This window comes from Schistocerca piceifrons, chromosome 1 (assembly GCF_021461385.2).
Source record: "Schistocerca piceifrons isolate TAMUIC-IGC-003096 chromosome 1, iqSchPice1.1, whole genome shotgun sequence".
Lineage (NCBI taxonomy): Eukaryota > Metazoa > Arthropoda > Insecta > Orthoptera > Acrididae > Schistocerca > Schistocerca piceifrons.
Genome location: NC_060138.1, coordinates 1,106,281,665 through 1,106,298,595, shown reverse-complemented (window position 1 = coordinate 1,106,298,595; position 16,931 = coordinate 1,106,281,665). Strand labels below are relative to the sequence as shown.

Sequence of the window (16,931 nt, the reverse complement as noted above, 5' to 3'; positions counted from 1 at the left end):
ATATAAGGTGAACACTATCAAAAGCCGGCCGCGGTGGCCGAGCGGTTCTAGGCGCTCAGTCCGGAACCGCGCGACTGCTACGGTCGCAGGTACGAATCCTGCCTCGGGCAAGGATGTGTGTCATGTCCTTAGGTTAGTTAGGGGATGCTGAGGGAATTAGATCTGGAAATGAGACACTAAAAGTGGTAGATGAGTTTTTCTAATTTTGGGAGCTGAATAATTGATGGTGATCGAAGTAGAGAGGATATAAAATGTAGACAGGGAATGGCAAGGAAAACATTTCTGAAGAAGAGAAATTTGTTAATATCGAATACAAATTTATCTTGTATGAGGGTGAAACGTGGACGATAAACAGTTCAGATAAGAAGAGACTAAAAGCTTTTGAATTGTGGTGGTACAGAAAAATGCTGAAGACAAGACGGGTAGATCACGGAGCTAATGGGGAGGTACTGAATAGAATTGGGGAGAAAAGAAACTTATGACACGACTAAAGGAAGGGAAGGTTGTAGGACACGATCTGAGACATCAATAAATCACCAGTTTAGTACCGGAGGATAATGTTGGGGGTAAAAATTGTAGGTGGAGACAAAGAGAAGAATACATTCAGCAGGTTCAAATAGTTTGCAGTAGTTATTTTGAGATGAAGAGGCTTGTAAAGGACAGAATAGCATGGAGAGCTGCATCAAACCAGTCTTCGGTCTGAAGACCACTTCCACAGCAACAACAACCCCATACGCTCGTATTTCCGATAGTGGAAGCAGGTGTGCCACTGACAATACGACCACGCCTTCTCGTCATGGCCGATTTCGTCCAAATTTATGGTATACGCGGATGCCGGTCTTGCCGAGAAACGAAATTTTTGGTTGTATAGCTGTAGATTTATTTGTTTTCCTCTGCAAGAGAGGCGCTCTGCATCGCGGTGTAGCTTGCTGTCCAGGTTTCGAGAGGGTGAGTTTCTGGATGAGGTATCGAATATATTGCTTCCCCCTACTTATACCTCCCGAGGAGATCACGAATGTAAAATTAGAGAGATTAGAGCGCGCACGGAGGCTTTCAGACAGTCGTTCTTCCCGCGAACCATACGCGACTGGAACAGGAAAGGGAGGTAATGACAGTGGCACGTAAAGTGCCCTCCGCCACACACCGTTGGGTGGCTTGCGGAGTATCAATGTAGATGTAGATGTAGAAGTGTGACCTCCAGATGGTCAAGAAATTTTTGTTACGGGTCTGGAGATGCATTATCCATGTATGTTAGCGCAGTTTCCAAGCAGCGTTTCGTTCAGTTGAAAAAGTACAGAACGGTAATCCGAGGATCGTGGGATCGAGTCCCTATGCGGAATCTTCTTTTTTTCTTCAATTTTTATGTTACTTACACTGCAAATAAACCGAGAGACTGCTCGGCGTATTGTATTTATTAGTACTGTCATAAAAGGTATGAAAAGAAAACTCTAAAGAAAATTTGGCAATGCAAATAAATTTCGAAGAAGGGATTGTAAGACACACACGAGAACTTCGCACAATTAGATACTTTTATTATTTTACAGTAGTTGAATTACACGTATTCGGGTAACAGTCATCGTAAAAATAAGGGAAGTAGTAATTTTCTCGGCGTCTTTCACATGTTGTAGACGCCACATTTTTACAATTACATAGTTGTTTTAAAGTTTATAATCAGATGAAGGCTTTGTTTACAGTCGTAAAATGTTCTCTCTCGTCGCGCAGTTTGCCAGTAAACCACGCATGTCGCATCATTCCGCTAAATATTGGTGAGGATAGCTTGTGATTTACAATGGAGTGTGTTTTCATACAGTCTTCCGTGGATGCGATTTCTTTCCTTCTCTCTATGAGGTAAGAACAGTTTTGGAGCTTTCTGGTCAAATTCTTTAGCTGACGAGAAAAACAGACATCACAGGGTGGCACTAGCGGTGTGAATTTGGGGGAATCACTTTAATACTGCACGATAACAACCCCTCATCTTCTTGAAATTTTTGGTTGTATAGCTGTAGATTTATTTGTTTTCCTCATGAGTCAATTAACATAAGAATATTGCTGTCCTGTACAGGATACAACCGCATCAAATACAATGTATTATGTATTGTCTCGGTTTATTTGCTGTGCAAATATGGTAAAAACTGAAAATAAAAAGAAGTATCCCCACAGATATTCAAATCCACGACCTTCAGATTATCATACTATACTTTTTCCGCTGTGGAAACCACGCTAAGATAAACGAATTATTCCGCTCCAGACCTGCCCCAAAAATGATATTTTTTTCTTTTTTTTTAATAAACGCTCAGTTATCCGGAACTCCCACTTCTGCCACTTACGTTTCTGTCCAAATTCGAACGAAATCGGTAATGACGAGTAGGCGCGGTCCCCGTGTCAGTCGAATGGTTTTCGGAAGTCACGAAATAGTGCATCTACCTGACTGGCTTTCAGGTTGTTACATGCGAAAAGTGCGAGTTGGGTTTCGCTTTATAGATGTTTTCGGAATCTATATTGACTGCCGTGGAAGAAGTAATTCTGTTAGAGATACCTCATTGCATTTGAGATCAAATTTGTTCCAGCCTTCTACAACAGTAGGATGTCAATGATATTGGACGGTAGTTTTGAGGATCATTCCAGCTACCCTTGTCGTATAAGGCTGGCCTCATAAGGTCTTACTCTCGGTCTATTATTGTTGTTGTTAGTGTGGTCTTCTGTCGAGGACTTGTTTGATGCAAGCTCTCCACTTAATGGAAGCCTCTTCATTTCAGCATAACTGCTGCAGCCTACAACCCTTTTATTAATAAATATAAACCGAAAGCGAATCATCATGCCCTTTTGGACGTCAGATATTTTGCTCCGTTTCCGCATTACAACGTCTGCACTGTTTCCCATGTCCCCCTAACACGCTGTACATACCTTCCTCGTCTAGCTCTACCACGAGACTGGACAGTTTATCTTCATTTCTGAAATCTAAGTGGTCAGTATTTTTGTCACAGAAATCTCAATATTGAAATTTGCTGCCAGTTTAAAATTGTGTGCCGGACCGGCATCCAAACACGGTGTCCGCAGCTCGTGGTCTAAATGGCTAGCGTTGCTGCCTCTGGATCATGGGGTCCCGTGTTCGATTTCCGGGCGGGTCGGGAACTTTCTCCGCCCGGGGTGTTTGTGTAGTCCTCATCATTTCATCATCATTCGGGAACAGTGGCGTGACTGGACTGCAAAAATATTGGGGATTTGTACCGACACTGATAATCGCGCAGTTGAGTTCCCCACAAATCAAGTGCGAGGGTTGGAACTTAAACAGTGGCAACTATTTATTCACAGCGGATACAAAAGAGTTACATGTTTGCACCTGTTACTGTCCTCAAAAGTAGTCACCAGCGTTGTGTAGAACCCGTTGCCAGCGATGTGGAAGGCGTAACATAGCGTTAGCAGAGCCCGTTCTGTTGATGGTGCGAATGGAGCCTTCTACTGCTTGTCGAATCTCTGGAACAGTTCTGAAGCGAATGCCACGAAGTGGTTCCTTCATCTTCGGAATTAAATCAAAGTCACAACGACTTAAGTTCGGGGAGTATTGTGGATGGTACAGTACTTCCCATTCCCATCGACCGAACAGAGCAGCTACAGCTTGCGCTGTATGCGCCCGCTCATTGTCGTGCAAAATGATGGATGGGTTGTTCGTTCCGATAGTTGAGTGGTCAGCGTGACGGATTGCCGTCCTACGGGCCCCAGTTCGATTCCCGGCTGGATCGGAGATTTTCTCCGCTCAGAGATTGGGTGTTGTGTTGTCTTCATCATCATTTCCCCATGCGGCGTGCAGGTCGCCCAATGTGGCGTCGAACGTAATAAGATCTGCACCAAGGCGGTCGGACCTGCCCCGCAAGGGGCCTCCCGGCCAATGATGCCCAGCGCTCATTTCTGTTTGCATGGGTGGGTTGCGCAGAAAGTGTCGCCGCTTCTTTCGCAAAGATGGTTGCAGGGGATGCTCCAAAAACGAACAGTAATACTGTACACTGACGGTCTGTCGTGGAGGAACGTAATACGTTAGGATAACACCATCACAGTCGTACACGAGAATCACAACTTTAGAGCACTCCATTCGCTCCATCTACAGAACAGGCTCTGCTAACGGTGTACTACGCCTTCCGCATCGCTGGCAACGGGTTCTACACAAAGCTGGTGACTACTTCGAAGAACAGTAACAAGTGCAAACATGTAACTCTTTTGTATCGGTTGTGAATAAATAGTTGCCACTATTTAAGCTCCAGCCCTCGTATCATCATCATCATCATCATCATCATCATCGAACACGGAACTTCCTCAAATCTTCGAGAAGTGTTCTAAGTATAGTCGTGGTCTGTTACACAGTTTTAATCTGCCGGTAAGTCTCAAATCAGCTCACACTCCGCTGAAGCGTGACTAGTCATTTTAGAAATCCAAATAATCTTTAAACATGATCTATTTAGAAAATACGTGTTGCCGCTACGTGCAGGTGACTGAGAAACACGCGGGCGAGTTCTACAGCTTCCTGGCGTTCAGCAAGCTGTCTGCCGACCACACGGGCACCTACACCTGCGTCGCCTCCAACAACGCAGCCAGCGCCAACCACTCGGCGCAGCTGCAGGTCAACGGTGAGTAGGGGCCGTCCCTTCGCACGATGGGAGGGTCGACAGAGAAGCGCAGGGGTGGAGCCTGATGTTCCGCGTCTTGTATTACAGTGTCGCCGCGGTGGCTGATACAGCCCAAGGACACGTCTGCCTTGGCTGGTAGCCCAGTGACTGTCCATTGCCAAGTGCAGGGTTTCCCTCAACCTATAGTCTCCTGGCTCCGCGGACAAGGTAAGACAACTACCAAGAATATCCTCCACGAGTAATGAGTGTGTTGGGTTGGGACACCACGAATGTAGTGTGTGGACATGTAAGGTGAGAATGTTGGTCTCGCGGGAAGCGTGCGCGAGATAGTCCCTGCAGTTGCACTATCCTCTGTGCCCTCGGTGGCTCACAAGGGAACCTCCCCATCGCACCCCACTCAGATATAGTTGGCACAGTGGATAGGCCTTGAAAAACTGAACGCAGATCAATCGAGAAAACACGAAGAAGTTGTGTGGAACTATGAAAAAAATAAGAAAAATATACAAACTGAGTAGTCCATGTGCAAGATGCGCACCATCAAGGATATTGTGAGCTCAGGAGTGCCGTGGTCCCGTGGTTTGCGTGAGCAGCTACGGAACCAGAAGTCCTTGGTTCAAGTCTTCCCTCGAGTGAAAGTTTAAATTTTTATTTTCAGACAATTATCAAATTTCAGGCACTCACACATAATCAACTTCGCTCTCCAAAATTCCAGGACATGTTCAGATTTGCTTGGACATATGCAGGATTTGACGGTCTACACGCGGAAAAATTTGAAAACGTTAAAAACATATGTTCTGACAGAGCACAGGGAAAACTGTGCGACTGTGAAACTGTTGCATTCAGTTTTTGCAGTTTATGTGACAAACTATTATGTTTTCATCACTTTTTTGAATTGATTATCACATCCACAATAAAACTTAAACTGGGAAAGGTAGAAGACTCTTTTTACCCATTCGCCAAGTGTACAAGTTAGGTGGGTCGACAACATATTCCTGTCATGTGACGCACATGCCGTCACCAGTGTCGTATAGAATATATCAGACGTGTTTTCCTGTCGAGTTTTGAGTTTTTTTTTTTTTTTTTTTTTTTTTTTTTTTTTTTTTTTTTTTTTTTTTGGATCTATCAATTGCGATCAAATGTTTTCGGTTCCCATTGGAGAGGCACGTCCTTTCGTCTATTAATCGCACGGTTTTGCGGTGCGGTCGCAAAACACAGACACTAAACTTATTACAATGAACAGAGACGTCAATGAACGAACGGACGGATCATAACTTTGCGAAAATACAGAAAGTAAACTTTTCACCCAAGGGAAGACTTGAACCAAGGCCCTCTCGTTCCGCAGCTGCTCACGCTAACCACGGGACCACAGCACTTCTCGCGCTCACATTATCCTTGATGTTGCCTGTCTTACGCATGGACTACTCAGTTTGTATATCTTGCTTTTTTTTTTATAGTTCCACGCAACTTCTTCCTATTTTCTCGATTGATCTGTGTTCAGTTTTTCAAGGCCTATCCTCTGTGGCAACTTATAACTAAATCTGAGGGGTGCGATGGGGAGGTTCCCTTGTCAGATGGATAGAACGTCTGCCATGTAAGCAGGGGATCCCGGGTTCGAGTCCCGGTCGCGGCAGACATTTTCACCTGTCCCCGTTGATATATATAAACGCCCGTCAGCAGCTGAAGGTATTAACATATAATTCTAATTTCGAACTACCAAGAGATCTTCCGGCGTTCGCTCACACTGGTAAAGATAACAACGTAGTTAAAAGTGATGTGCTCACTGATGTTCTCTGGCAATAACATGACAAATACGAAAGTGATCGACAACATTTTCGCAAAGAGCGAGTTTCTGATACTCTTCACTGTTAAACAGGTTGTCACCCAGCACGAAATACTAACCCATTGCGAGAAAGAAAAGGCAGTGGAGTTCGTCATTGGTGTGACAAGACGTTATTGCCTTTACGCTGTTGTAGCGTTTATGATTTTATAAAATTTTACAAACTCGATAGGGTGTTTACAAAAAAATATGCTATATTCTTAAAGGAAATAGTACTGCCCAAACTGGACAGTTCTGAATTAACAAGACATACAGTAAGAACAGTGAAAAACTAATTTGAAACAGTGAAATATAAGGGGCCGTCAAAAAGTTCCCATTTTACTGCAGCGTAAATGCGTTGTAGCGCAACTCCGATGCGGGTACATGAGCACTGAAAACTAGGCAAGGGATTAATGTGGCATTACTGCCTTTCCGATGGTCGTGCAGAAAATACCAGAACGTGAACTACGTGGAGTTTATCGACTTTGTTTCCAATTGCGTCCAAACAGGAACAACGTTATTCTTTTCTTGGCTGCCGAAGGACAAACCTCGGTAGGTATCCGCTGCTTCATGATAACGCATGTCCCCATATCGCAGATGTCATAACGCAGAAGTTACGGCAACTCAAGTGAGATACACTCGAGTATTCTACTTAACTTATAGTCCTCCTGATCTATCACCCCACCCCCTCCCCCCCAATAATGAGACTATCATGCCTTCTTAGAAAAGGACATGAAGGGTCGGACGCGGATGTATAGCACGTAGTTACAGACTTTTTCATGCAGCAGGACACTGTGTTTTATCTACCGCGTATCTCCTACGTGCTTCGTCGGTGGAATGATTGCCACAAAGTTCACGGCGATTCTGCCTGAGTGGCTTACCGAATCTGGACTGTGCGGCCTTCGAACGGAAACTTTTTTGATTGCCGGTTACAGACGAAGGCGGACAGAACAGTTACTTCTACCTGTTAAACACCGTTCAACGACGTGGGCTTTGCCAGATTTCATCACTGGTCGAACGGAAACTTTTTTGATTGCCCATTATACGAGGTGCGGCTAGAAAAAAACCGGACTGATGATGGAAAAAACATTTATTTACAATTATTTACAATTTCATGTTATCTCCTTCAATGTACTCTCCTCCTCGGTCTCTACACCGCTCCATACGAATTTTCCACTGTTCATAGCAATGCTGCAGATCATTTTCGGTAAGTCCATACATTACTTCCGTCGCTTTTTCTTTTTCTGCTTCAACAGTCTCAAATCTAGTTCCTTTCAAAGCTTACTTGACTTTAGGGAAAAGAAAAAAGTCACAGGGGGCCAAATCAGGTGATCTAAGATGGGAATGTTGTATTTTGCCAAAAACGTCTTCACTGACAACGCACTGTGAGCTGGGGCATTGTCTTGGTGAAGGATCCATGACTTTTTTCTCCACAAATCGTTCCGTTTTCTCCGTACTCGCTCACGTAGAGTAGCCAGGACGCTAATGTAGTAATGTTGATTCACTGTTTGTCCCTCTGGTACCCAATCAATGTGCACAATCCCTTTGATGTCAAAAAAAACAATCATCATTGCCTTGAATTTCGATTTTGACATTCGTGCTTTTTTTGTCGTGGAGAACCAGGAGTTTTCCAATGCATCGATTGGCGTTTAGTTTCGGGATCGTAAGTAAAAAACCAGGATTCATCGCAAGTAATAACATTTTGTAAGAAGGTGGGATCACTTTCAATGTTTTCCAGGATGTCAGAACAAATCATTCTTCGGCGTTCCTTCTGTTCAATTGTGAGACACTTTGGAACCATTTTTGAACACACTTTGTTCATGTTGAAACTTTCATGAAGAATCTGCCTAACACTTTCCTTGTCAACTCCTGTTAACTCAGACACTGCTCTGATTGTTAAACGGCGATCTTGTCGAACAAGTTTACCGATTTTTTCAATGTTTGCATCAGTTTTTGCTGACAATGGTCTGCCAGTGCGACTGTCATCACTGGTGTCTTCGCGGACATCTTTAAATCGTTTAAACCACTCAAACACTTGTGTTCGCGATAAACAATCATCGCCGTACACTTGTTGTAACATTACAAACGTTTCACTTGCAGATTTTCCTAGTTTGAAACAAAATTTGATGTTAACACGCTGTTCTTTCTGTACACTCAACATTTTCCGACGCACAGACAAAACGTCAACTACTTAAAACAGACGCCACGGGCAGACTGAGTGCAGGAGGCAGATGAAACTCCAGCAGTAGGCGGAGCGAGAGTCACGTGACAGGCCACGCGACTTTCAGCCTTATTGCATTCGTTTTATTGTTTCACCAGTACTAGTCCGGTTTTTTTCTAGCCACACCTCGTAGACGAAGGCGGACAGAACAGTTACTTCTACCTGTTCAACATCGTTCAACGACGTGTGCTTTGCCAGATTTCATCACTGGTCGAACGGAAACTTTTTTGATTGCCCCTTATAGACGAAGGCAGACAGAACAGTTACTTCTACCTGTTAAACACCGTTCAACTACATGGGCTTTGACAGATTTCATCACTGGTCCGAATTGCTTTCTGAGTTCAGATGGGAACACTTGGTTGCGTACATTTTAAAACCTTATGTATTTATTCGTTCAGGGTGACGTATACAAGACAGATTACGAAAACAGAATTTTTTTAAAAAAAATCTACGTGCATTTCACTTGCAGATGGGAAAGCGTCAGACTTTCAGCCTCTGGGCTACATGGAGTCACATATGGTGGTACTCGCCAACGGAACGCTGTCCATAAACCCTGCCACGTCATCGGATGAAGGCTTCTACCTGTGCCGCGCCGACAACGGTATTGGTGCCGGCCTCAGCAAGATTGTCCAGCTAAACGTCAATGGTAATTTTACTTACATCTCGTCTGTGCATGTTATTAGCAGCTCATTGCATAAGATATATTTTTGTCACATTTGAACTATAAAATTAACGGCATCTTGTTTTAATATTTTATTAGTCAAATATTTTCAATGGAATTACAGACAACCAGTCAGTGACGTTTTATTGGTAATGGAATACTTCTCTGACACTGTCGGTTGGAACAACTAATTTCCTCTGTTCTCCACAAAAGAAAAACAAAAATTTCAGGCAACTACACTTTTCACGGTATCACATAGTACGTTTTCATCACGTCCCAGTAATACGTGGCGCTGGAAAGGAAGCGCTTCTTGAAGGCCTCCGTGTTATTTATAATTAAACTAATCTTATTTTTCACCAACTACCACATGGTCGCGTATACAAACAGTGATCCAATACTGCCAATTGTTTTTTATTCCAGTCTTTGATCACAATATCAATTCTTTAGACGATGACCAGTTTCAGTCCGTAATGACCATCCTCAGATCTACTATAATATACAAATATATACACCCAGTGAGCAGTGTGTCTTTCAACATAATGCAGCAATACGTATCACAATTTACCATCATACAACCAGGGAAATGTACAGATAAAATACGGTAAAATATACCTTTATTACACCCCGTCCTAAAGTGATAAAGCCATAATGGCATCGTCAAAACATATAAATATAATCAGCACAGCATCGTCACATAGATCTAAAATAATGTGTAGAATAGGCCACATCGTCCCCACAGTCATTATTGCAACTTGCTACTGAAGAACAGTAGCTACCAGAAATCTGTTTGCCTACATCCTCCCTAGATGTCGCTACTGTGGGCTTAGATGCAGTCATCATTTACGCAAAAACCATAATCTGATAAAAACACATCATGTAAAATACATGCAACAGACTTTTAAAATTGATAACTATCATAGAAACCAATTGTGATACATTAAAAGACGAATACAGTTACCCATATAAAATTATTAAAAGGAAATATATGAATAGAATAGGACCGATCCTTTTTATGGTGAATTTACAGTCAACAATTAATATACGTAATACATTGCCTTTAGCAACCTATAAATTGCCTATGAAAGATAAAATGTCTATATGACACCTGAAAAAAAAAGACAGATGAATGATCAGCGCCCTCTGTTGGGTCGGCCGCCAGGATGTTATTTAGGCGCGTACCGATCTTAAAAACTTAACTACTAGAGGGCTTTACATACAACGTGATATGTCTCCCACAGAAAACTTTTAAACACAATAACGGCCAATAAATAAAATTATATAGTCTGGTTACACATTCAATGAGTAGGTAGGACGTAATCAGTTACAGGATTAGTGCGATTTATGTATAGAAGTAAGATAAATGCCAACTGCTCTCGACATAAATCCTTAAGTAAGGCTAGGTATAAATACGCGGGGCATTATTTGGTCATTCCCCACCCCCCAATACCCTCTCCTCCTTAATGACCGTCCCTTTCCTGACAACCTCAGTAAGGCCAACCACTTTGCCTCTCACCTCTTCGATGTTTTTTCCATTCCAGATGATCCCCACTTTGCTTATTCCCTCTTCCCTGACGTCATGGACCGTACGAATACCTCTGTTCCTCCCCTTGCTCTTAGCTTCCAGTACTTGGGCCACACACCACCATCTGAACTTAACACTCCCATCACTACACAGGACATCAGCCTCACACTCCGCACTAAACGCAACACTGCTCCTGGCCACAACTGCATTACCTGCCGCCACCTCAAACACTGCGCTCCCTCCTTCCTTTCAGTCCTTGCCACCCTCTGCAATGTCATCCTGGCCACTGACTTCTACCACGACCTATGGAAAACCTCCCAACAAGCCTCCATCTGATGCCTCTTCCCATCGCCCTATCTGTCTCACATCGGTGTTCAGCAAGCTCTTGGAATCCATCCTTTTCCCGGCGCATCCATCACCACCTCCACCAAAACCACCTCCTCCCCAACACCCAATGTGGCTTTCGACCTTCCTTCTCTGCTGATGACCAACTCCTCCGTCTCACTCATCTCCTCTCCCTCCAGCTTAACTCCCGTCGCTTCGCCATTTTTGTCTCCCTTGACCTCGAAAAGGCCTATGACCGTGTCTGGCATCCTGGTCTCCTGTTTAAACTTCAAACCTACGCCCTTCCTATCAACTACATCCGTCTGATGGCCTCCTTCCTTTCCCACCGCCCCTCCTATGTTACCATCCATCATGCCAATTCCCACACCTTCTACCCCTCTGCGGGTGTGCCCCAGAGCTCTGTCCTCTCCCCTCTCCTCTACCTCCTGTACACGGCAGATATGCCCCAACCCCCCACCCTCCAGTACACCTCTTGCAATATTCTGATGACACCGCATTCCTCGCCCTCGCTCCTACCCTCCAACGGTCCCAACGCCTTCTCCAGAATCACCTTGACCTTTTTGCTGCGTGGTGTAACCAATGGCTCCTGAAAATCAATCCTTCCAAGACCCAGGCAATCATCGTAGGTCGTACCACTCGCTCCTTCCGGCTTCTGGATTTCTCCCTTACTGTCTGCACCTGTCCTGTCCGCCTCACCCCCACCCTCACCTACCTTGGCCTCACCATTGACCGTCACCTCACCTGGATCCCTCATCTCCACTCCATCCAATCCAAAGCCCACAACTGCCTCCGACTCCTCAAACTCCTCTCTATCCGGACATGGGGTTTGCACCCCTCTACCATCCTCCACACCTACAAATCCTTAATCCGTCCCATCCTCTGTTATGCCAGTCCTGCCTGGATATCGGCCCCCCCCCCCCAAATTCTATAAGTCCCTCCAGATCCCTTAGCGTCATGCACTCCGCCTCGCCTTCCATATACGCCTCCCGTCCCCCATGCGGATCCTCTATGATCTCATTCCTTTCCCCCATCTGCTCCTCTTCCTCAAACATATCCGCATCCTCTACACCTCCCGCCGCCTTGAACCCCCTCACCCCCTGGTTGCTCCTCTCCTCTCCCATCCCCGCCCCCTGCCACGTCTTCACTGTTGTATCCCCTCTACCCTCCATCTCTACACCCTACATCTCCTTTCCCAAGGTGGCTTCCATCAACTCTTTCTCCCGGATGGTGCCCTCTCTCCCCCCATTTATCCCTCCTATCAACTTTGATCCTCACCCCTCTCCTTTCCTCCGTCCTTTCCCTGGGCTCCCTCTTCGTCCCCCCTTCCATCCTGTGTTTTCTCCCTGCCTACCCTCTCCCTATCTCCTTTCTCCTCCCCCCTCCCCAAGTCCTTTTGTACTCCCCTTCTCTGCCTTCCCCACTCCCTGGCACGTCTGCTCAGCACCCCCCACTCCTCTTCTGGATCCTCCTCTTCCATTGGCTCCTTTCCCCCCTCCCACTTCACTTTTCCTCTCCTTCCCCCCTTTTTTTCCCGTCATCTGACCAGTTTCCCCCACCTGCTCTCGGGTGTGGTATGTCATATTTGTGCCAACTTTTTAGTGCAGTGTTTAAGTGAGTGTTTAGTGTTGTGCGTCTTTCCACAGTGTTGTGAACAGAAATCATGCTGTCGCTGGGGGTGCATTTTATATCTCTTGCGAACAGAACCCAGACTGTCGCCGCGTTTTTTTAATTGTCTGTCTATTATTTTTCTGCTTCCTGTGTATTTTATTAGCATCATCAACCCTGTGTTTTATGTTTTAAGCTCCAGCATTTTTCTGCCATTTTACCTGTAAGTCACCGATTTTATCGCCAACTGTTATTATTTTTTCTTATCTTCATCTTTTTAAAACAAATACTGTAGGCTGAAGAGCGGCATAATAAGCTGCTGCCAGCCCGCCCCCTTTAGGGGGAATCGAAACTCAATAAAGGAAAAAAAAAATTGGTTATTGTAGTACGTTATCAAACAAAACAAAGTAGGCGTTGGGCACAAAATCGCTTTGTCCATTGAGTACGCTAGTGGAATTACGCTATTTCGCTTATTTTTATCCACATGCGGTACGTGCATGTTCAGTAGAGTAAATTCGTAATTTAAAAATGGTTCTTGAAGTTTTCTAACCAAGTGTTCGAAAAATAATCCTAGAAATCTCTAGGCAAATATCTTCTACCTTAGGTTTTTCAGTATGTCTCCAGAATTATTCTTTTAGTGAGAACAACCTATGACAGCATCTGTGATGCCCTTCATTACTGTATTTTTTTAAATTGTGTGGTATTAATTTCCTGCGCTTGTGCAGCAGAAAGCTGAAGATTATGTGGGTAGACAGAACAACGAATGAAGCGAGAAAAGATATTTGTGGCACAACTTGACTAAAAATACAGACAACTGAGTAGGACTCGCGCTCTGCTGGCTCCGTACAGACTTGATTACATTCATACATAATAATAATAATAATAATAATTTCCTGTGTCCCAATGGCCTGATGCAAGTCTTTCTATTAGACGCCACCTCGGTGGCTTAGGTGTTCCTAACCTACCCCGGTTATCCAACCGTGCAAAGGGGACCTACACATTATCGTGGACTCCAAAGCACGTCTTGTTTCTGGCGTCTGCTCACATCGGTGAGAGGTGAAGGCTAGGTTAAAACGAAGACTGAAGAACTCTGTGTTCCGACAAAGTTTGAATCCCATGACCTCGCAGTAATCATACACGCGCTGTATCGCTTTCTTTATCGCTAGATCAACAGGGCTGGTGTGTGTTTAGATTGTTCAATTGTAGTTTTTGATGAACGAGTTTTCGGGTATCAGAATGTGTGACATATATGGCCGTATCTTTAATTTGCACTGACTTTGAAGCTTAAACTACACTACTGACCATTAAAATTGCTACACCACGAAGATGACTTGCTACAGACGCGAAATTTAACCGACAGGAAGAAGATGCTGTGATATGCAAATGATTAGCTCGGGCTCGTCCAAACTGTGCCCCTGGGGCGCTAGCGCCCGCGATCGCCCGCGGCCAGCGCCCCGGGCGAACTCGTATGTTGTCGCAGTGGCCGAGCCGTGTCGCTTAGCTGGCCGTGCAGACCGCCCGCCGAGCCTCGCCATGCCGCTGTACGCAAATATTGCAATAGATAAAAATTTATTTTGCGACCACACATCGCTGTCCCTTTCAGCGGAACTGGGGGAAAACGCATCTAAAACCGATCTTTTTTGTTAGTTTTTTTATTTGAGTTTCAATGAATGAAACAATTAATTGTTAAAATGATAAAAGTGTACTAAAAACAGGATTGTACAAAATTAATTGTATGTTCTTTTTTGGCGTGGTACGAGCAGGAAACAGGTGGGCAAAGTTTGTGCGCAAGTTACAAATGATCGCTGAGAATTGGGTGAGCAGGGAAACCCTTTGCTGCTGGGAATCTCATCAAGGAGCCTAGTCGACTCGGCGGCTTGTATTTGTCCACCAGACCTCACGGAAAAATTTGGAAAAATGGCTCTTTCGCCTCAAACTGTTGCTCACAGAGTCGAAGATATGGTCTCACATATGGAGCGGCAATTAATGAAGAGAGCGGCAAACTTCATTTCACTTTCTGTCGCTCTTGACGAGTCCGCGGACGTTGCGGAGATATCTCAGCTCGTCATATTCTTTCGAGGTGTCGACGACAATCTGCGTGTCACCGAAGAATTTCTCGATCTTATACCATTAAAAGACACAACCACGGGTTTGGTTTTTTTTTTTTTTCTAGCCGTGGAAAACGTGTTAGAGTCAATGGGTTTAAAGTGGGAACGCCTGACCAGTGTAACAAGGGATGGAGCCCCTGCGCTACGAGGCATACGCACTGGATTTCTGAGTTACGTGATGTCAAAAATGGCTGAAGTTGGACGTTCCTTATTCGCGACAGTCCATTGTCTGATACACCAGGAGGCACTTTGTGCGAAGATTGTCAACATAAAAAATGTTATGGACACAGTTCTTCGAACGGTTAATTATCTTCGCTCGCACGGACTCACACATTGCCAATTTAAAGAATTTCGGGCTGATATCGAAGCGGAATACCCGGACATCCCCTACCACACCGAAGTAAGATGGCTGAGCAGAGGAAAGGTGGTTAGGTTAGGTTAGTGTTGTTTATCGTCCCGTCGACAACGAGATCATTAGAGACGGAGCGCAAGCTCGGGTTAGGGAAGGATGGGGAAGGAAATCGGCCGTGCCCTTTCAAAGGAACCATCCCGGCATTTGCCTGAAACGATTTAGGGAAATCACGGAAAACCTAAATCACGATGGCTGGAGACGGGATTGAACCGTCGTCCTCCCGAACGGAGGAAAGGTGCTTCATCGGTTTTTCTCTTTGAGGGGCGAAATAAATACCTTTTTGGAAATGAAAGGACGTCCAGAAGAATTACTTTGTGATCTTAAGTGGGTGGTGAATTTGGCTTTTTTGAGTGACGTTACTGGTCATTTAAATACCTTGAACATTTCACTCCAACGCGAAAATCACTATGTCGTTGATTTAGTGCAGACGATTCAAGCATTAAAAAAAAAAAAACTTATTTTGTGGGAGAAGCAGTTGCGCGAGAAGAATTGTGGACACATTCCTGCACTAGACAGCGTTAAAGAAGATGTGGATTTTTCAGATTATATTGCAATCATTTGCGAATTACAAGAACGGTTTGAAAACAGATTTTTGGAGATAAGTGAGCTTCAATCGGCCTTAGATATATTTGTTCGCCCGTTTTCCCTTCGGCATAGGACGTCTCACAAGTGCATCAACTAGAGCTGATTGACCTGCAGTGCGGCATCCGCCTGAAGGACCGCTTTCTCATGAGTAAAACTTTGGATGATTAGATTAGATTAGATTAGATTAGATTAATACTAGTTCCATAGATCATGAATACGATATTTCGTAATGATGTGGAACGAGTCGAATTTTCCAATACATGACATAATTAGGTTAATTTAACAACATACTTAAGTTAATATAACTACTTTTTTTGTGTTTTATTATTTTTATTTTTTTATTTTTTTTATTTTTTTAATATTTTTTTTCTTAATTTATATCTAAAAATTCCTCTATGGAGTAGAAGGAGTTGTCATTCAGAAATTCTTTTAATTTCTTCTTAAATACTTGTTGAATACTTGTTGGTTATCTGTCAGACTTTTGATACTATTTGGTAAGTGACCAAAGACTTTAGTGCCAGTATAATTCACCCCTTTCTGTGCCAAAGTTAGATTTAATCTTGAATAGTGAAGATCGTCCTTTCTCCTAGTATTGTAGTTATGCACACTGCTATTACTTTTGAATTGGGTTTGGTTGTTAATAACAAATTTCATAAGAGAGTATATATACTGAGAAGCTACTGTGAATATCCCTAGATCCTTAAATAAATGTCTGCAGGATGATCTTGGGTGGACTCCAGCTATTATTCTGATTACACGCTTCTGTGCAATAAATACTTTATTCCTCAGTGATGAATTACCCCAAAATATGATGCCATATGAAAGCAATGAGTGAAAATATGCGTAGTAAGCTAATTTACTAAGATGTTTATCACCAAAATTTGCAATGACCCTTATTGCATAAGTAGCTGAACTCAAACGTTTCAGCAGATCATCAATGTGTTTCTTCCAATTTAATCTCTCATCAATGGACATACCTAAAAATTTGGAATATTTTACCTTAGCTATATGCTTCTGATTAAGGTCTATATTTATTA

At 43.8% G+C, this 16,931-nt stretch overlaps 1 protein-coding gene across 1 annotated transcript in view; it reads left to right on the top strand.

The window, feature by feature from the left end:
- The window catches only part of LOC124777987 (Down syndrome cell adhesion molecule-like protein Dscam2), a 481,000-nt gene that overhangs the window by 232,447 nt on the left and 231,622 nt on the right, over window positions 1–16,931 (top strand). The window contains exons 8-10 of the mRNA XM_047253558.1: window positions 4,481–4,619; window positions 4,707–4,826; window positions 9,126–9,302. Coding sequence (XP_047109514.1) covers window positions 4,481–4,619; window positions 4,707–4,826; window positions 9,126–9,302 — 436 coding nt within the window. The remainder of the gene's footprint in view (window positions 1–4,480; window positions 4,620–4,706; window positions 4,827–9,125; window positions 9,303–16,931) is intronic.